The sequence below is a fragment of the Gigantopelta aegis genome, chromosome 10 (assembly GCF_016097555.1).
Source record: "Gigantopelta aegis isolate Gae_Host chromosome 10, Gae_host_genome, whole genome shotgun sequence".
Taxonomy (NCBI): Eukaryota; Metazoa; Mollusca; class Gastropoda; order Neomphalida; family Peltospiridae; genus Gigantopelta; species Gigantopelta aegis.
In genome coordinates, this window is record NC_054708.1 from 26,492,311 (window position 1) to 26,510,085 (window position 17,775).

Below are 17,775 nucleotides of genomic sequence, written 5' to 3' on the forward strand. Positions count from 1 at the left end.
AAACCCTATAAGACAGTCCCCACCCACCCACCCCCATTGCTATTGTTGATGCTGCTGCTAATGTTATTTTTCTTACTGTTGTCATTATAGTTGCTGCTGCTACTGATCATCATCATCAAAAGCTGGGGGGGGGGGGGGGGGACGTTTTGTTTCTTTTTCTTGATGTGGTTTTGTTTTAAGGTTGGGGAGTTTATGAACGGAAATATAAAATGTTGATTGTATGTGCATATAATATATATGTGATAAGAGGAAAAGAAAGAAAAAAAAAAAAAAATATTATTTTGTTTATATTTGACATTGCCCAGTGGTAAAGCGGTCATGTGATGCGTGATCAATCCTAGTCATTGGAATAGTTCTCGTGCCAGCCAGTTCTTCACAATTGATGTCATAACGTAAGTCATGGTGTGTATTATCCTGTCTATGGGATGGTGCATATAAAATATTATTTGCTGCATGTCTAAAAAGAGTAGCCCACGAAGTGACAGAAGCGGGTTTCCTCTCTCATTATCTGTATGGCCTTTAACCATAATATGTCCGACGCGTTGCACAACCACAAATAAAAACGTGTTGCGTCGTTAATTAAAACGTCTTCCTTTCTTTAAGCCAGTTGGACTGAAGCATCTTGGGAGGCTTAGGAGCAGGACGTAGCCCAGTGGTAAAGCGCTCGCTTGATGCGCAGTCGGTTTGGGATCAATCCCCGTCAATGGGCCCATTGGGCTATTTCTCGTTCCAGCCAGTGCACCACGACTGGTATATCAAAGGCCGTGGTATGTGCTTTTCTGTCTGTGGGAAAGTGCATATGAAAGATCCCTTGCTGCATTGGAAAACAATGTAGCGGGTTTCCTCGATGACTACGAGTCAGAATTACCAAAAGTTCGACATCCAATAGCCGATGATTAATTAATCAATGTGCTCTAGTAGTGTCGTTAAACAAAACAAACTTCTTGTTGGGAGGCTTAAGGCTCATATAGACTGGACGCGGCGCGTGCGTGCGGTCTGACTGGTGCGTCTACGGCTTCTGTTTTGGACATGTACGCCATATACTAGTATTTCATTGCGGCTGGCCGCATGCGTTTTGCTCTCATTAAAACTGATGTATTTCGAAAAATTAATTTGACCGCACGCACGCGCCGCATCCAGTCTATATGGTCGTGGCTTTGGTAAGACAAAGTGGAATTAACGTTTGATTAGGTGCGACTCTATTACCATCGAGTAAGTTTACATCAACGAGTTGTGAGGACAATATTAATAATAAAGTATACTAACCGAAAAGAAAGCAAAGAAATACCAGTAGGACTCGTATCGGTCAGTATACTCTCTCTCTCTCTCTCTCTCTCTCTCTCTCTCTCTCTCTCTCTCTCTCTCTCTCTCTCTCTCTCTCTCTCTCTCTCTCTCTCTCTCTCTCTCTCTCTCTGCATGTCTCTTGTCTTTCTCTCCCTCTTCCCTCATATAAATAATATGCACAAACTGGGTCTACGTAGTTGTCAGCGTATGCAGGATAGCTACACAAACTGAGTGTTAATATCAGTGTTGGTCCTTGTACACTAAAATTACCGGCCTCGGTGTTGTCGTGGTTAAGCCTTCGGACATAAGGCTGGTAGGTACAGGGTACGCAGCCCGGTGCCGGCTCCCACCCAGTGCGAGATTTAACGACTCGATGGGTGGGTGTAAGACCACTACACCCCCCCCCCTCCCTCCCTCCCTCTCTCTCTCTCTCTCTCTCTCTCTCTCTCTCTCTCTCTCTCTCTCTCTCTCTCTCTCTCTCTCTCTCTCTCTCTCTCTCTCTCTCTCTCTCTCTCTCTCTCTCTCTCTCTCTCTCTCTCTCTCTCTCTCTCTCTCTCTCTCTCTCTCTCTCTCTCTCTCTCTCTAACAACTAACCCACTGTCCTGAACTGACAGCCCAGAAGCTGAGGTGTGTGCCAAGGAAGCGTGTTTGGACATTAATTGGTTACAAGCACAAAAATAAGTTGAAATGAATACTATTAAAATTATGTGACATTGTTATTCATAAATTAAAAACAGGCAATCGTGGTACTTTTTTCTGTTGAAAATAATATTACGTAGGCTAGTAATTTAAGAGGAGAAGTGGTCTTAACCTTACAAAACGTTGCATGGGGAGAGGGTACAAAAATGGCTAGAATTTGCATTACATAACTGAACGGCCCCTCATTGAAGTTTCTTTTGTTGTTGTTTTTTTCTTTGGTGCATATATATACAAATAAAATTATAACATAAAAAAAGTGGTGATGGATTTTTTTATTAAAAACCCAAGTCCATCGAGGGCAATCGAGCCTACAACCAATCGCACGTTAGGCGAACGTTCTATCACTGAGCTAAATATATACGCGCGAGTACACACACAAACACAAACACGGAAACAAATCTACACATACACGTATGCGCACTCGCCACACACAATTACATACACTAATACTACCTCACTAAACACAGAAACAAATGTTTATGGTGTAATATTGGTTTCGTATTCAACACGCCACGCCCTTGCAAAGTCCGAGATGACGATTCTAACCCGTCTGGTTTCGAAGATAATTATGCTAAGTAAATATTGAAAGAAACCAAAACTAGATTTTGAGAAATATTAGTTATTTAGAAGCAGATAAGTTGTAAAACATTTTTTAATAAAGTCAATAAAAAAAATTTGAACTTGAAACACAAATGAGGTCACAATTATGAACAATTTCACGAGTCACCTTCAAACACCGTACATTACAGGGGGAGTGGTTGGTGAGTGTGTGTGTGTGTGTGCGTGTGTGTGTTTGCGTGCGTGCGTGCGTGTGTGCGTGTGGTAATGTTAATGTATACTTTTAAAAATTAATAATAGAAAATGTCGATAAAAATACCCTAGCAAAACAGGCCCGTAGGAACCCGCGTACACATTATAACGGCTAATACTCTCCCACTAGAGGTTGTGCTACCACTCCAGATATCGTCGTATTCTTCGAGGTGGGGGAAGGCTAGATAGAGGTGGTAATAATAAAAGTGTATGCTTTGTATTCTCGTGGAAATATCAATAATTGTTAATGGCCCCTTATAGATTTATATAAAAAAAAATTCTCAAAAAGCAGAAAAAGTGTACCCCACAAAAAGCAATAGTACTTTCTTTAAACACACATTATTAGTAGGCAGCAATATCAACATTTTACAAATATTTATAATAAAGGGATCGATTTATGCTTCTGTCATTATAATAAAACATATAACTGCTTAAAGACTGTCCTAAACCCATATACGTTTTTAAAAAAAATACTAACAAAAAAAAAAAAAAAATATAAAAAAAATATAAAAAAAAATAATAATAATTAAAAAAACCTTTATTTTAAACGATTGACGATTTTCAAAGTATTTTTCCCGCTTGTGTAAACACGATAGCCAACGTATTGGCCTAGAAATCCAAACTGATGCGAAAATAGCTTAGTAAGAAAGTAATAATGGCAACTGTACGCTTGACAGGACGGGGTCACGTTTTACGTCAACCGAGAGAGGAATTTAAAGAGACGCCCGTCACATATTTTACTTGACAAAGACACGTTACGGTGGGACTGTCCTAAACCCATTTTCGGACAAATCACGTATATCACAAAATGAAAGGAATGTTTTTTATGACAACACCTCGACACTTGACATGACATGACATGGTTGTTAGTCACGGAAAAGAATATTTTATTAATATTGTTTAGTCACGGTAAGGAATATTTTATAATTCAAAAGTATTCTAGCACATTGTTTAATCACAGAAATGAATATTTTATTAACAACATCCAAGCACATTGTTTAGTCACGGTAAGGAATATTTTATAATTAAAAAATATTCTAGCACATTGTTTAATCACAGAAAAGAATATTTTTATTAACAGTATCCAAGCACATTGTTTAGTCACGAAAAGGAATATTGTATTCACAATATTCCAGCAGTGTTTAGTCAGATATTCATTAATATACACAAAGAATTGGAAGACACGCTATGTATGCGTAAACTGGAATTTACCGAATCTAAAAATAGCATAGCTTGGAATTTTTCTCAAAATAGAAGTGAGGATCTTTGTTGATTGCATTTGGCTCTGACCCTGATATTTCTCAACCCTAATCATTAGGAAGTCTGTTATTAAAACAAGTTTAGTATAGTATACAGTATAGTATACAACACAATATTGAATAGTGTATAGTATAGTATTAGTATATAACATAACATGGTATGGCATAGTATAGTTAATATACAGTACAGTATTTAATAATGTAGTGTATAGTATTAGTATATAGCATAACATGGTATGGCATAGTATAGTTAGTGTATAGTACAGTATTTAATAATGTAGTGTATAGTATTAGTATATAGCATAACATGGTATGGCATAGTATAGTTAGTGTATAGTACAGTATTTAATAGTGTAGTGTATAATATAGTATTAGTATATAGCATAACATGGTATGGCATAGTATAGAATTAGTATATAGCATAACATGGTATATGGCATAGTATAGTTAATATACTAGATATATAGTAGTGTGTAATGTATAGTATAGGTATATAGTATAGCACAACATAGTATAGTATAGTATTTTTAATATAGTATACTATGCAGTGCTATATACCATTACTACACAACAATATGATATGCTATGCCATGCTATGATAAACTACCCCATGAATGGTATACTATGTATAGTATATGATATGCTATGTCATGCTATGATAAACTACCCCATGAATGGTATACTATGTATAGTATATGATATGCTATGCCATGCTATGATAAACTACCCCATGAATGGTATACTATGTATAGTATATGATATGCTATGCCATGCTATGATAAACTACCCCATGAATGGTATACGAAGTATAGTATATGATATGCTATGTCATGCTATGATAAACTACCCCATGAATGGTATACTATGTATAGTATATATGCTATGCCATGCTATGATATACTACCTCAAGAATGGTATACTATGTATAGTATATGATAGCATAATACAGTTTATTAATATATAGTATAATAATAGTATAGTATAGTATAGTATAGTATAGTATAATATTAGTATAGTATAGTATAGTATAGTATAGTATAGTATAGTATAGTATAGTATAGTATAGTATAATATTAGTATAGTATAGTATAGTATAGTATAGTATAGTATAGTATAGTATAGTATAGTATAGTATAGTATAGTATAGTATAGTATAGTATTAGTATAGTATAGTATTAGTATAGTATAATATTAGTATAGTATAGTATAGTATAGTATAGTATAGTATAGTATAGTATAGTATAGCATAGGAGAGTATCCAGCATAGCATATAGCATAGTAAGTATAATACATTATAGTATAGTAGCTTAGTATAGTACAGTACAACAGTAAAAGTATTAACATAGCAGTACTACTACTAATACTACTAACATTTGGCAAGTCAATACACAACAACGAGACATTTAAATTGCTTAGTCCACCATGAGTGCAGTTATTGTCACACACACACACGCGCGCGCTCCCGTGGAAATCCCTCAGTATAATTTAGTAACAATTACTAGTCACTGAGAAAAAAACAACGGTGGTTTTCCCACCAGTAACTGAGTAGGCGTTTATGTTTCCAAAATGTTCTTCCTCGGTATTTCCAGTTTCGCTACACACTATGTTATTAAACCGATCGCGCTGACCCAGTAGTAACATCTTGGTCGTTGAACTGCCCAAATTACAGATGAGTAATGATGAATAGTCGAAACTGTTATGACAACACGCTGTTTGCCTTTATTAGGCAGGTCAGGTCTATTTTTAGTTTTCCGGGTCAGCCTAGTTTATCATGAACAAATATGAAGCGGGATTGGTCGTCAGATTCCAACGTCAGAAGTAATTGCCTAGCGATGGTCTCCGATTGGTCGACCTATTCAAGGACTGACGTCACCGCTTTCAAAACAGGATATCGCATAGAGAAACTATCATTAAGGGCCACGGTACGGCAGAGAGCGAATGTGTGTGCGTACGATCATCGATTGAACTTATTTACGTAGTTGTTTTTATTGCATATCACTTTGGACTTTGATTACTACTACTGCTATACAATGGCTGCCCCTGTTGGATTCGAAGCACAGAGATTGATAGCTCTGTCTCTGGGGAAAATATCTGCGAGCCGCGGTCAGCGAGGAGGGATTAACTTGCACAAAAATCTGTTGGTGGCCAGCGTGTTGTACAAAGCGAGGACGGTGTATATGATGGAGAACGTTCAACATATGTTAGCGGCGAAACGGGCGGAACAAGAATCGAACGCCGTGTCGACAAGGGAACAAGAAGAGGAGACGCCGGCGAAACAGGACAGCAACGTGGTTGCACAGAACGACGTACAACCGCCCTGCCACGAGGCGTCTGCGGAAAGTAGGTCAGTCGTGAAACAGACTACACCTAAAGTGCGTGAATCATTGGACAAAGAAAACACCCCGCCCAGCGGGAATGTACCGCCACACAAAGTGGAATGCACGCGGGACAACGAACCGTGTGAACCGAAAACGGACAATAACACTAACAGCGACAACGGCAGCAGCAATGTTCTACGGGACACTCGGTCAGATCTTTCTCGCGTGGCTGGGGGCAATAACAATAATTGTGACAGCGATTACGTAAGTCAAGTGACGTGTGCGTCATACGTGCTCAAAAGAAGGCGAAGCATGGACACCGAGCGACATCCGATCGTGGCGAAAAAGCCGAAATACTACGAAAATGGCGACTCGACGACTACACAGGAGCAGATGCAGACAGAAACGACACAGATCTCGAATTTAGTCAGTATTTTCAACACAGGATTCAACGGCCTGTGCTCGGCGGACCAGGACTCGAAAAACAATGTCCACCTGAACTTCTCGCGATCGGACAGTCACAGTGGGATTTTGTGTAGTAGTCAGGTGGAACAGAGAGTGGACATGGTACCAGTCATAGCGTTGACTGTATGAATGATTTGTTGTTGTTGTTATCATGTGATGTGTGTTTGTGAGTGTAGTATGTGTGCGGTTCCATTTTCTTCATCATCACGAGTGTATGTGCCACCGTGCTCGGGTGGTGACGTAATCATGACGTGACATTTTTTAATAACTGGATCTCATAGTCATACTCATAAGACTGGATTGATATGTTTCATATGTACATTGCCCAGTGGCTAAAATGTGATGTGGTGTTGTGACGTAATGTTTGGGACATATCTGGGCTATGTTTCAGAGCGCAAGTTCGTGTAAATGTTAATTTAAAAACACTTTGATCTCTTGGTCTTGTGAACGTTCAGTGTTGTACATCAGAAATCAAAAACACTATTTATGAAATGTTTATATATATTTCGCTAAATATTTTGCCAATGGAATACTTAAAAATTATTATATTATACAAGGAGATTTAAAAAAAAAGAAGGAAAAAAGGCCAACTACGTGTTTCCTGTACATGAACTGATTCAGATATTTGAGATCGTGTTTTCTTTTGTACCACGTGCTTTGTTCAAATTACCCGCAGCTATATTTAGCTTTTGGGCGTTCCGGGCGAATACGAACATAGCGCTTTGTGCTGCTAGGTTGTGGTTAACAATACGCGCACAAAGAAATGGTCAGCGACGCACATGAAACGTGTCTCGACGCGATCAAACAAAAAGACTACCTTCTACTCGCCAAGTCTGAACTTGGAGCGAGAAATTTAAACATGCTGTGAACGAACTGTGTAAACTTGAATGATTGTGTATTTTGGATGTTGCGGATATTCGGCAACGAGTATCCGTTTATTTATCAAGAATAAACAATTTAATTTTTAAAACGTTGTTTTTGGCTTGTGTCCAAGGGTAAAACCTTTAAAGATTCAAGGTTCGCGGGTTTACGATGCAAACAAGAACGGCTCGGTGTCTCGTTTCTCTCGCTGTTTGTTTTAGTAACCCCCGATGGTCGATATTTCCTTGCCAACTTTTGATTTCGCTGGGTAAGAACAAAAAGTATTGTTGCACTCGTTGCTGTTTAACACTGGTTGCCATGCCGACAGCAGGTGTCGACATGGTTGTCAGTTTCCAATCAATACGGTGACAACAGTGATTCCCATTGTAAGCAGCGTCTGTATTTAATTAGTAATGCTAATGATCATTAACGTCATCAGTCGTATAACGGTCACCTGCAATTTCAGGGGCCAGGTGTTGTTATGTCATTAACACGTAATTGTTAGAAACCAGTAATTTAGGTATGTTTTGACATTGACAGTAATCTGGGGGTTTTAAGGATTTATTTCCCCACACTGGCATCTATCCCGAGTACTCTTCCTTTCAAAAGCTAGACGTACTTCTATCTAATTAAGGTTCAAGCACGCAGTCCAGGGTACATACATCAGCTATCTGGGCTATCTGTCCAGGTTGGTGAAAGAGAAGAGGGTGACAGTGTAGTGGTCTTACACCTACCCATTGAGTCGTTAAAACTCGCTTTGGGTGGGAGCCGGTTCCCAGCTGCTAACCCAGTACCTACCAGCCTTGTGTCCGATGGCTTAACCACGACACCATCGAGGCCGTTTTTGACAGTTATAACTGTCCAAATGTCCGTCTGTTGTCCCTACAGGGAATGCCCCCTTTTTTTTCTTCATACTTTGGAATTCACTACACGTTATTTATTTTTGAGCCGATTGTTTTCTAAATTGCTAAAAAAAAAAAGTGAATCTTTTTGTTATTCACCCCCCCCCCCCCCCCCCCCCCCAGTGTCTTCTTATGTCAAACCAAACTGGAAATATATATATATATATATATATAACCACACGTTTTAGTAGGAAGATGGGATGGACTATAGCTCGGTAAAGGTATAGTGAACTCTAGCTATATGGCAGAAACCATCCTTAATTTTAGATACTGTGAATAACTTGGTTAAAACGGGACTATCCTAAGTTTGCTGCCATAGTAACATGTTTTGCAACATACAGAAGCAGCTATACAGATAATAGGTATAAGACCCCTATTGGAGCTAATTCCAATCAGATTGACTCAGGACAGGGGCGGGGTGGTAAACTTAAAACGCTTAGCTGATGCGCGGTTGGTCTAAGATCGATCCCCGTCGGTGGACACATTGGGTTATTTCTCGTTCCAGCCAGTGCACCAATACCGTAATACATGCATGTTCTATTCTGTCTGTGAGAGGGTGCATATAAAAATCCCTTGTTACTGATGGAAAAATGCAGCTGGTTTTCTATCTAAGACTCAAAATTACCAAATGTTTGACATCCAAGTCTATAATTAGTAAATCAATGTGCTTTAGTGGTGTCGTTAAACAAAACATACATTTTTAAAATGGTAACCCATTACATGTACATTGTGCAATCGAGGGACAACCCGTTTGAAGCCCAAGAGCCGATGAATTTTTCGTGCTGGAGTGTCGTCATTCATTTGTATACTCGTTGCTATGCCTACATATATACATGTATATTATATATTACCCAACAGTCCAATACATCTGCCGGCAGATACATACAAATTATCTCAATATTTCCAGTCCAAGAACGCTGAAATACACTACCGGGTATATTGTATTGAGATGGGGAAGCCATTCTGAGTTTGGATATATATGTATATATTATAATAATAATTATTATTATTAAATATCATATAGTGGGATTCAGAATAGTTGATATAACATTGGCCTATTGAAGATAATATACACACCGATAGAAGTATTCGTTCTAAATACAAAGACATTGATGGATCTCGAGGGGGGGGGGGGGGGGGGGGGGGGTACCTTTCCTTCCCATGGACATGATTATTGTCATACCTCAGTTATTGCTATACTGTTAGCCTATTAACCACTTGGTACAGTATAATACGCATGTATCTAGTTATTAAAAAAACAAGACAACTTTGTTTTGTTTAACAATACCGTTAGGACACATTGGTTAATTAATCATCGGGTACTGGGTGTCAGCTATTCTGATATAAATGATATAAGAAGCCATCTGTATTTTTCTATTTTATTTAAAGTTATTTTTCTGTTTATATCCAATTAGGGTTCAAGCTCGCTGTCCGATGGCTTTAACCACTACGCCACCATATTTCACAGCTTTTGTGATACCAGTCGTGGGGCACTAGTTAAGACGGGGAATAACAATGGTTCCGCTGAAGGATTCAATTCGATTAAATACTATTATATATATATATATATATATATATATATATATACAAAATTTGCCTAAATATATATACATGTTTATATGAATAAAAACGAAGGTAATAGATCATACCTTCCTAAAAGCATGAAACTTTGCGCAGATTAAGATACTTAATTGATACTGATATAGGAGAATGTTCACCGAGAGCTATTTTTGAATATTTTCAATATTTTGATTTTTTTGATTTTTTTTTTAAATTACAAAGAAACGTCAATAATGTATAACATTGTTAACATCCTTATAGAAGAGAGAAATCTGCATTACTTGACTGGAAATAAGAAAGGAAATGTTTTATTTAACGACGCACTCAAAACATTTTATTTACGGTTATACGGCGTCGGACATATGGTTAAGGACCACACATATATTGAGAGAGGAAACCCGCTGTCGCCACTTCATGGACTACTCTTTTCGATTGGCAGCAAGGGATCTTTTATATGCACCATCCCACAGACAGGATAACACATACCACGGCCTTTGATATGCCAGTCGTGGTGCACTGGCTGGAGCGAGAAATAGACCTATGAGCCCAGCGACGGGGATCGATCACAGACTGACCGCGTATCAAGCTAACACTTTACCACTGGGCTATTTTAACGGTCGTGGTATGTGCTATCCTGTCTGCGGGATAATACATATATAAGAGATTCCTTGCTACTGATGCAACACTGTAGCGGGTTTGCTCTCTCTAAGACTACTAGGGTCTCCACGAGTACTCGGGCACGGACAGGACAACATATACCGTCGGCGTTGGCATACATTTGTGAATCGTTACCCATATGAATAATTGTTATTCATTTCAAAATTTAAAAACCTGTCTCTTTGACAACTCTTTATATCGTAATTGCTATCAGCAAGGGGAATTCAAAAACACTGTTTTCGTTGTCCACTATATTTGGTGACAGGACAACACATACCATTGACTTTGTGAGCCGCTGCCCATTTCAATATAAAAGAACCTGTCTCTTCGACAACTCGTTATGTCGTGATTGCTAAGGGCAAGAGGAATTCAGAAATACTGTCATCATTGCCCACTGTATTTGGTGACAGGACAGCACATACCATTGACTTTGATATATACAATTTGTGATCCGCTGCCCATTTCAATATAAAAACTGTCTCTTCGACAACTCGTTTATGTCGTGATTGCTGAGGGCAAGAGGAATTCATAAACACTGCCATCATTGTCCACTATATTTGGATGTGATTCGATGAATCATGGTTGGTATCGATTAACATTGTGAGTACCGAACGGAACAGTCAGCTATCGGTCACAACCAGCTGCAGTTCGTTGTTGCTAATTCTGGTCAGTTGTTTTCCTCAACGGTTGCAATGTCATCGTAATAGGCGTTCAGTTCAGGAAGACTACACTTCCTAGCGAGGTGGTTGGTGGGAGGGGGTAGGGGAGGAGGAGGGAGGTGGAAAATAAAAGTCATTTTCAGTTTATAGTGTCTGTTATTGTCTACCTTAAGAAAACCGAATATTACTGTGCACACAGTGCCTTATATTAATTATTTTCACTGTCCCCCACACCCATTATCTTTAGGCAGGTTACGTAATTGTTAAACGGTCCCTGATTCAACTGGAGGTCAATGGGGGAGGGGATGTAGCCCAGTGGTAAAGCGCTCGCCTAAAGCGCGGTTAGTCTCAAATCGATCCCCATCAGTGGGCCCATTTTGGGCTATTTCTCGTTCCAGTCAGTGCTCGACAACTGGTGTAACAAAGGTTGTGGTATGTACTATCATGTCTGTGGAATGCTGCATATAAAAGATCCCTTGCTACTAATAGAAAATGTAGCGGGTTTCCTCTAAGACTGCATGTCAAAATTACCACATGTTTAACTACAATAGCCGATGATTAAAGGGACATTCCTGAGTTTGCTGCATTGTAAGATGTTTCCGACTAATAAAATATTTCTACGATTAAACTTACATATTAAATATATTTTCTTGTTTAGAATATCAGTGTCTCTATATTCAATGTGTTTCTGGTCGTTTTAATATTTGCAAGAAGCCCAAACTGGATTTTGTCTTCAAATAATTTCGTACGTACGAATAAAAAAAATTTTTTTTTAGGAACTAATATGCAAATTAACCTAGTACAAATATCAGAACGATCAGAAACACGTTTAATATACAGCCACTAATATGTTATGCAGAAAAATATATTTGATCTGTAATTACAATCATTAAAAAGTCTCTGTCAGTCTAAACAAATGCAGCAAACTCAGGAATGTCCCTTTAATAAATCAATGTGCTCTATTGGTGTAGTTAAACAAAATATACGATGATACATAAACAAAGATTTATACACGAGAGATTGTGTATTTGGAGGATGGACATTCAAATAAATTGAGAACGTACATATCTTGCCTGTTTGAGATATTTACCAAGATTACAGAGTTCGTTTTTTGTTTTTGAACAGATAAATAATTGTACAGTTTTATACACCGATGGTTTGAACCCACTGACTTTCATCCCTCACCTACCTTCATCGGACATAGGTAAAGTCCGGTCGAACAATCGATATTCTTGATTACGGAGATCGCCGCAAAGAATATGGCACTGAAGGTAAGTCCAGTGCTATGTTTCCGAGGTTTATTAACACTTGCTGCACGATATTCAGCTACCGGTACAAACGAAAAACTGTCCTTTTATGGGTATTGGAATATCAAGTTGTCGGTCGGAAGCCGAGTATCCGCTAGCTAAACATTTCACAGACATTGTGTATTTTATATTTTGTAATGTGAAGGATGAAACATTAAACATGACATTACATCTCCTAAAATGAATAAACTGATATTTATATTATTATGTATTGATTTTTTCTTTTCTTTTTACGGCATTTCGTAGCTGGTTCATTCATTCATTTCAACTTATTTTCGCCTCGGTGGCGCAGTGGTTAAGCCATCGGACTACAGGCTGGTAGGTACAGTGTTCGCAGCCCGGTACCAGCTCCAACCTAGAGCGAGTTCTTAAGGGCTCAATGGGTAAGTGTAAGACCACTACATCCTCTTCTTTCTCACTAATCACTAACCAACTAACAACTAACCCACTAACAGACAGCCCAGATAGCTGAGGTGTGTGCCCAGAAAAGCGTGCTTGAACCTTAATGGATATAAGCAGGAACATATGTTGAAATGAAACGAAATGAAATTTTCGTGTTTATATCCACGCTTTACCACTGGGCTACGTCCCGCCCCCTTTTATAATATGCACTTTCCCCACAGACAGAACGCAAATACTACGGCCAATCGGAAACTTGGTCTATTGAGGGGGATCGATCCTACGACCACAGCACATCAGGGATTTAGCTTAGTCGGTTGAGTGTTCCTTTCAGGTGCTTGCGTTGTTGGATCGAACCACCTCAATGGATCCATTTATTTTTTGTTCCACAGTGCACCACAATTGGTCAAAGGCCGTTATATGTGCTTTCCTGTCTGTGGGAAAGTGCATATAAAAGATCCCGTTCTGCATTAAGAAAAATGTAGCGGGTTTCCTCTGGTGACTACGAGTCAGAAATACCAAATGTTTGACATCCAATAGCCGATGATCAATTAATCAATGTGCTCCAGTGGTGTCGTTAAACAAAACAAACGTTTATATCCGCAATGCTATGATTTATCATCAGGGAAAAAGTGCCCGATTAGTTGGGGGAGGGGGAGGGGGAGTGGTTTGTTGTTGTTGCTTTTGACACACTGCCCCATGATAAAGTCAGGGTAGTAGCAATATTGCGGGGATGGGGAAGGGCATATAAATTGTTCGTACTTAAGGCCCAAAACATTTGGCCTGTTGTTTGTTCTACATGTACTATATAAAAAAAAAAGATAAAAAAAAGATGTGCATGTACCCATCACCCCACTACACCCCCTTTACCTATCGTTCAAATGGGCCTGATAATTAATGTAAATTAGTATTGGTTTGGTCCTTTACCCACCGTGAGGAGAAAAAAAAAAACGTGCATCTTGAATCTTGAATAATACACTTGAAACAGCTGCCATAGTAGCCGTACTGGGAAAAGCTTGTAGCACTGACCTAAAAATGCGGGAAGTGTTTTCCAACGAAGACCAGAATAGAATCGCCGTGAGATATGTTCGGGGAATTCCAGTAATACGTCACAATCAGCCAATGAGGTCGCGGGTTTTGAGAACGCGTTCGTATTCAGAACTTTCCCCATATGTCATACTGTATTTGTGGAGTAAATAAAAAATGGGGAAATACGCACAGTGATTACACATTAAGTACTTTATTCTGATATCTTGTTAATAAAAACATAAATTATTCACAGGTCATAAAAAAGACGGAACTCGGAACTATGTTTATGTGGAGGTAAGTGCATTAAGCTCTTGGGGGTGGGGGTGGGGGTGGCGGATGCCGTCCTGACGTACCCAAGCGCGCGCGCACACACACACACACACACCACACCACACACACCTATACATATACATACACACACGCACGCGCGCACACATACACATCTACGCCTACACACTCACACAGCACGCACGCACGCACACATACACACACACACCTCTCCACACTCAAGGAACACGACCATCCCTATGACGTTTGTTCGTCCCAGTCTCTCTCTCTCTCTCTCTCTCTCTCTCTCTCTCTCTCTCTCTCTCTCTCTCTCTCTCTCTCTCTCTCTCTCTCGTAAAAACGATATCTGAAGTGTGTGTGTGCGTGTGTGTATGTGTGTGTGTGCGTGTTTGTGTTTATATATGTGTGTATTATGTGTCTTTGTGCGCGTGTTTGTGTCTGTGTATGTGTGTTTGTGTATGTATGTACGTATGTATGTGTACGTGCGTGCGTGTAAGTGTGTGTGATAGGTGTGATGGGCGTCAAGAAAATGCCAGTGACGGGGGGGGGGGGGACAGTACAATATTGATGTATGTGCCCGTGTGAGGTTTTAATAATTATATTTGTGTGTTTTCGGCATAACTGTACGAGTCGGGGAATCTGAGTGTTTAACAGTACACCATGATTGGAGATTGCAGCCAACATACATCAAGATACTTTAATACCCTGGCTAAATGCATGGCTAAATGTTGAAACTACACACGACACTGCAGCTCATATATATAATTATTTACAATAACTCGGCAGGTTGTGTTTATTTGTTTGTTTGGTTGGTTGGTTGGTTTTCTTGTGTGTGTGTGGGTTTTTTTATTATTATTATTTCCTTGTGTCGCGCCATTCTTTGATTTCGGTGCGCCATTCTTAGTTTACAATTTAGGTCACATTCAAACGCATGTTAAGGGAAACAGACAACGTCTGACGGTGTGCTACAATAAATAATGGATGGCGATTGCCGACTGAATGAATGAATGAATAAATGTTTAACGACATCCCAGCACTAATAATACATAGACTAAATTGGGTGTCAAACAAAAGTACAAACATAAATGAATATGACCCAGGGACGGTCGAATTCCGAGGTGAAAGAGATAACATGAACGTGTAGTGCGTGCAGAAAGTTGAAAAATATACTAGTACTAGTTAATCTGAAGTTGCCTTTTGCATCATGTTGCGAAACTTTCTTTTGTTTTTTACCTTTCAACGGCAGAGTTAGGTCTTCCGATAAGCAGATGGCGACAGTGGCGTAGCCGGGGGGGGGGGGGGGGGGGCATTAGGGGTGATCAGTGGGCGGGGACATTTGTAAGTAGGACCATTACACTTTAAATCAGCTTTGTTTATTGTTTGGAGAACATTGTACCTTTCCGCTTATTAATAACATTAAAAAGGTTCCTGTCATATCCCACTACTCGATATCATTGTTTGCTTGGATGTCAGGTGTCTCTCCCCCCCCCCCCCCCCCCCCCCCCTTACAACAAAATCCTGCCTACTCCACTGGTTGGCGGTAGGTGTTTTATTTTGAATTCGACTAGTAAAATATATTTTCAGTTTTCTCCTGATTATGTCAGAAATGATCAATAACATAATTTTATAGGCCTACTGGTGAAATGACGAGAAAATATTTCTGGTTTTCATACTTTTATTATAAGTGGATATAGTAATGGTCGAAAAAGACTGACACAATTTTAAAACGATATCTGGAGGGGGTTGGCACAATCTCTAGTAAGCACGGTGGAAGCAAGTAGACATTGGGAGTGGGGATGACAGATCAGTTTCAAGAAGGTTCCGGGGATTTACTACCATTTTCTTAAAATTCAGAATTATTGGGGGGGGGGGCTAGAGCCCTCCAGCCCCCCTCCCTGTTCCGCCGTGTCTATCTAGTGAGAGAGTCACAGCCTCTAATGGGGGGGGGGGGGAGAGGGTGGCACAAGTCATATCTTTACCTTTATCTTGTACTCCCCACCCATACCTCCCGCAAGCTGATGGCATCTTTTTCAGGCGCCTATAAGAATAAGACTCTTGTTAAATCTTCCCCACTTTAGCTGTATCTGCAGCAAGCAGGATGAATGTGGATGTGTGCAGCGATTATAAAGAAAAACAAACAGTGTCGTGACTGGGCCCGCATGGTGTCGGCCGAGCCGCTTACTGTGCAAATTTACAGACCTTTGTTTGAGCATGTGACGACTTGCAAAGACTGAGTCACGCGCCTCGTTCCCGGACCGCGCGGGATGCCGCGTGACGTATTCCGCTGAGACGACAGGCAGGAACAGTAAACCGGATTGATCACGTTTTGTGTCAGGTTTGTTCGGATTTCATGTAACCGTCAACAAGGTCATAGGTTTTACAATTGGAGTTTTTTGTGTGTTTTTTTTTGTGTTTTTTTTAACAACAAAAATAAACACACAGAAGCAAACTCGATAGAAGTGTGTGTGTAGGGTGGGTGGGGTGGGGGTGGGTGGGTGTTAAAAAGAAACAAACGAAATAGCTTCTAAGAAATGAGAGACTTTAAATCCCTCTTGATGAATGGTGTAAGAAGATAAGACAGTTTTGTTTGGATAATCCGGTCTAAATGGTTAAACAATAAAATAAACTAGTGATTGCACGGCCATCGGATATAAGGCTGGTAGGTACATGTTTCGCTGCCCTGCACCGGCTCTCACACAGAGCCGAGTTTTAACGACTCGAAGGGTAGGTGTAAGACCACTACGCCCTCTTCTCTCTCACTAACCACTAACAACTAACAACTAACCCATTGTCCTGGACAGACAGCCCAGATAGCTGAGATGTGTACCCAGAACAGCGTGTTTGAACCTTAATTGAATATATAAGCACGAAAATAAGTAGAAATGAAATTTAACGACTTGATGTCTATCGTAATCCACAACTTAGTCCAGTTCCAGCATCCTGCTTCTCCGACTCCAATCTTGTCTCGTGGAAAACTAATACAAGGTGAATTCCCCCAAAACCGGACACCCTATGGACCAAATAAAAAGTCCGGTATTAAAAAGTATTTTTAGGGAATTCCGGTTTACCGAGGGTCCGGTTTTGAGAGGTTTCACTGTATTTACGATATTTTACTGCTGGACTGTATGTAATTGTTCCAGCAGTTTAGACTGAGTAATTGAAAAGTTATATCTATATATAAGTTATATATATCGAAAAGTTTGTTAAAGTTTGTTTTTGTTTAACGACACCACTAGAGCACATTGATTTATTAATCGTCGGCTATTGGATGTCAGACA

General features: G+C 39.6%; 1 protein-coding gene across 1 annotated transcript; it reads left to right on the plus strand.

The window, feature by feature from the left end:
* Nucleotides 1-5,942: 5,942 nt before the first annotated feature.
* On the plus strand, nucleotides 5,943-7,805 carry LOC121382963 (immediate early response gene 5-like protein). Its single transcript, XM_041512656.1, has one exon. The coding sequence runs from the start codon at nucleotides 6,083-6,085 to the stop codon at nucleotides 6,962-6,964; it is 882 nt and encodes a 293-aa protein (XP_041368590.1). The 5' UTR covers nucleotides 5,943-6,082; the 3' UTR covers nucleotides 6,965-7,805.
* The last annotated feature ends 9,970 nt before the right edge of the window (nucleotides 7,806-17,775 follow it).

Coding starts and splice junctions, on each gene's coding strand:
- LOC121382963 (XM_041512656.1), top strand. CDS start 6,083: ATGGCTGCCCCTGTTGGATTCGAAGCACAGAGATTGATAGCTCTGTCT.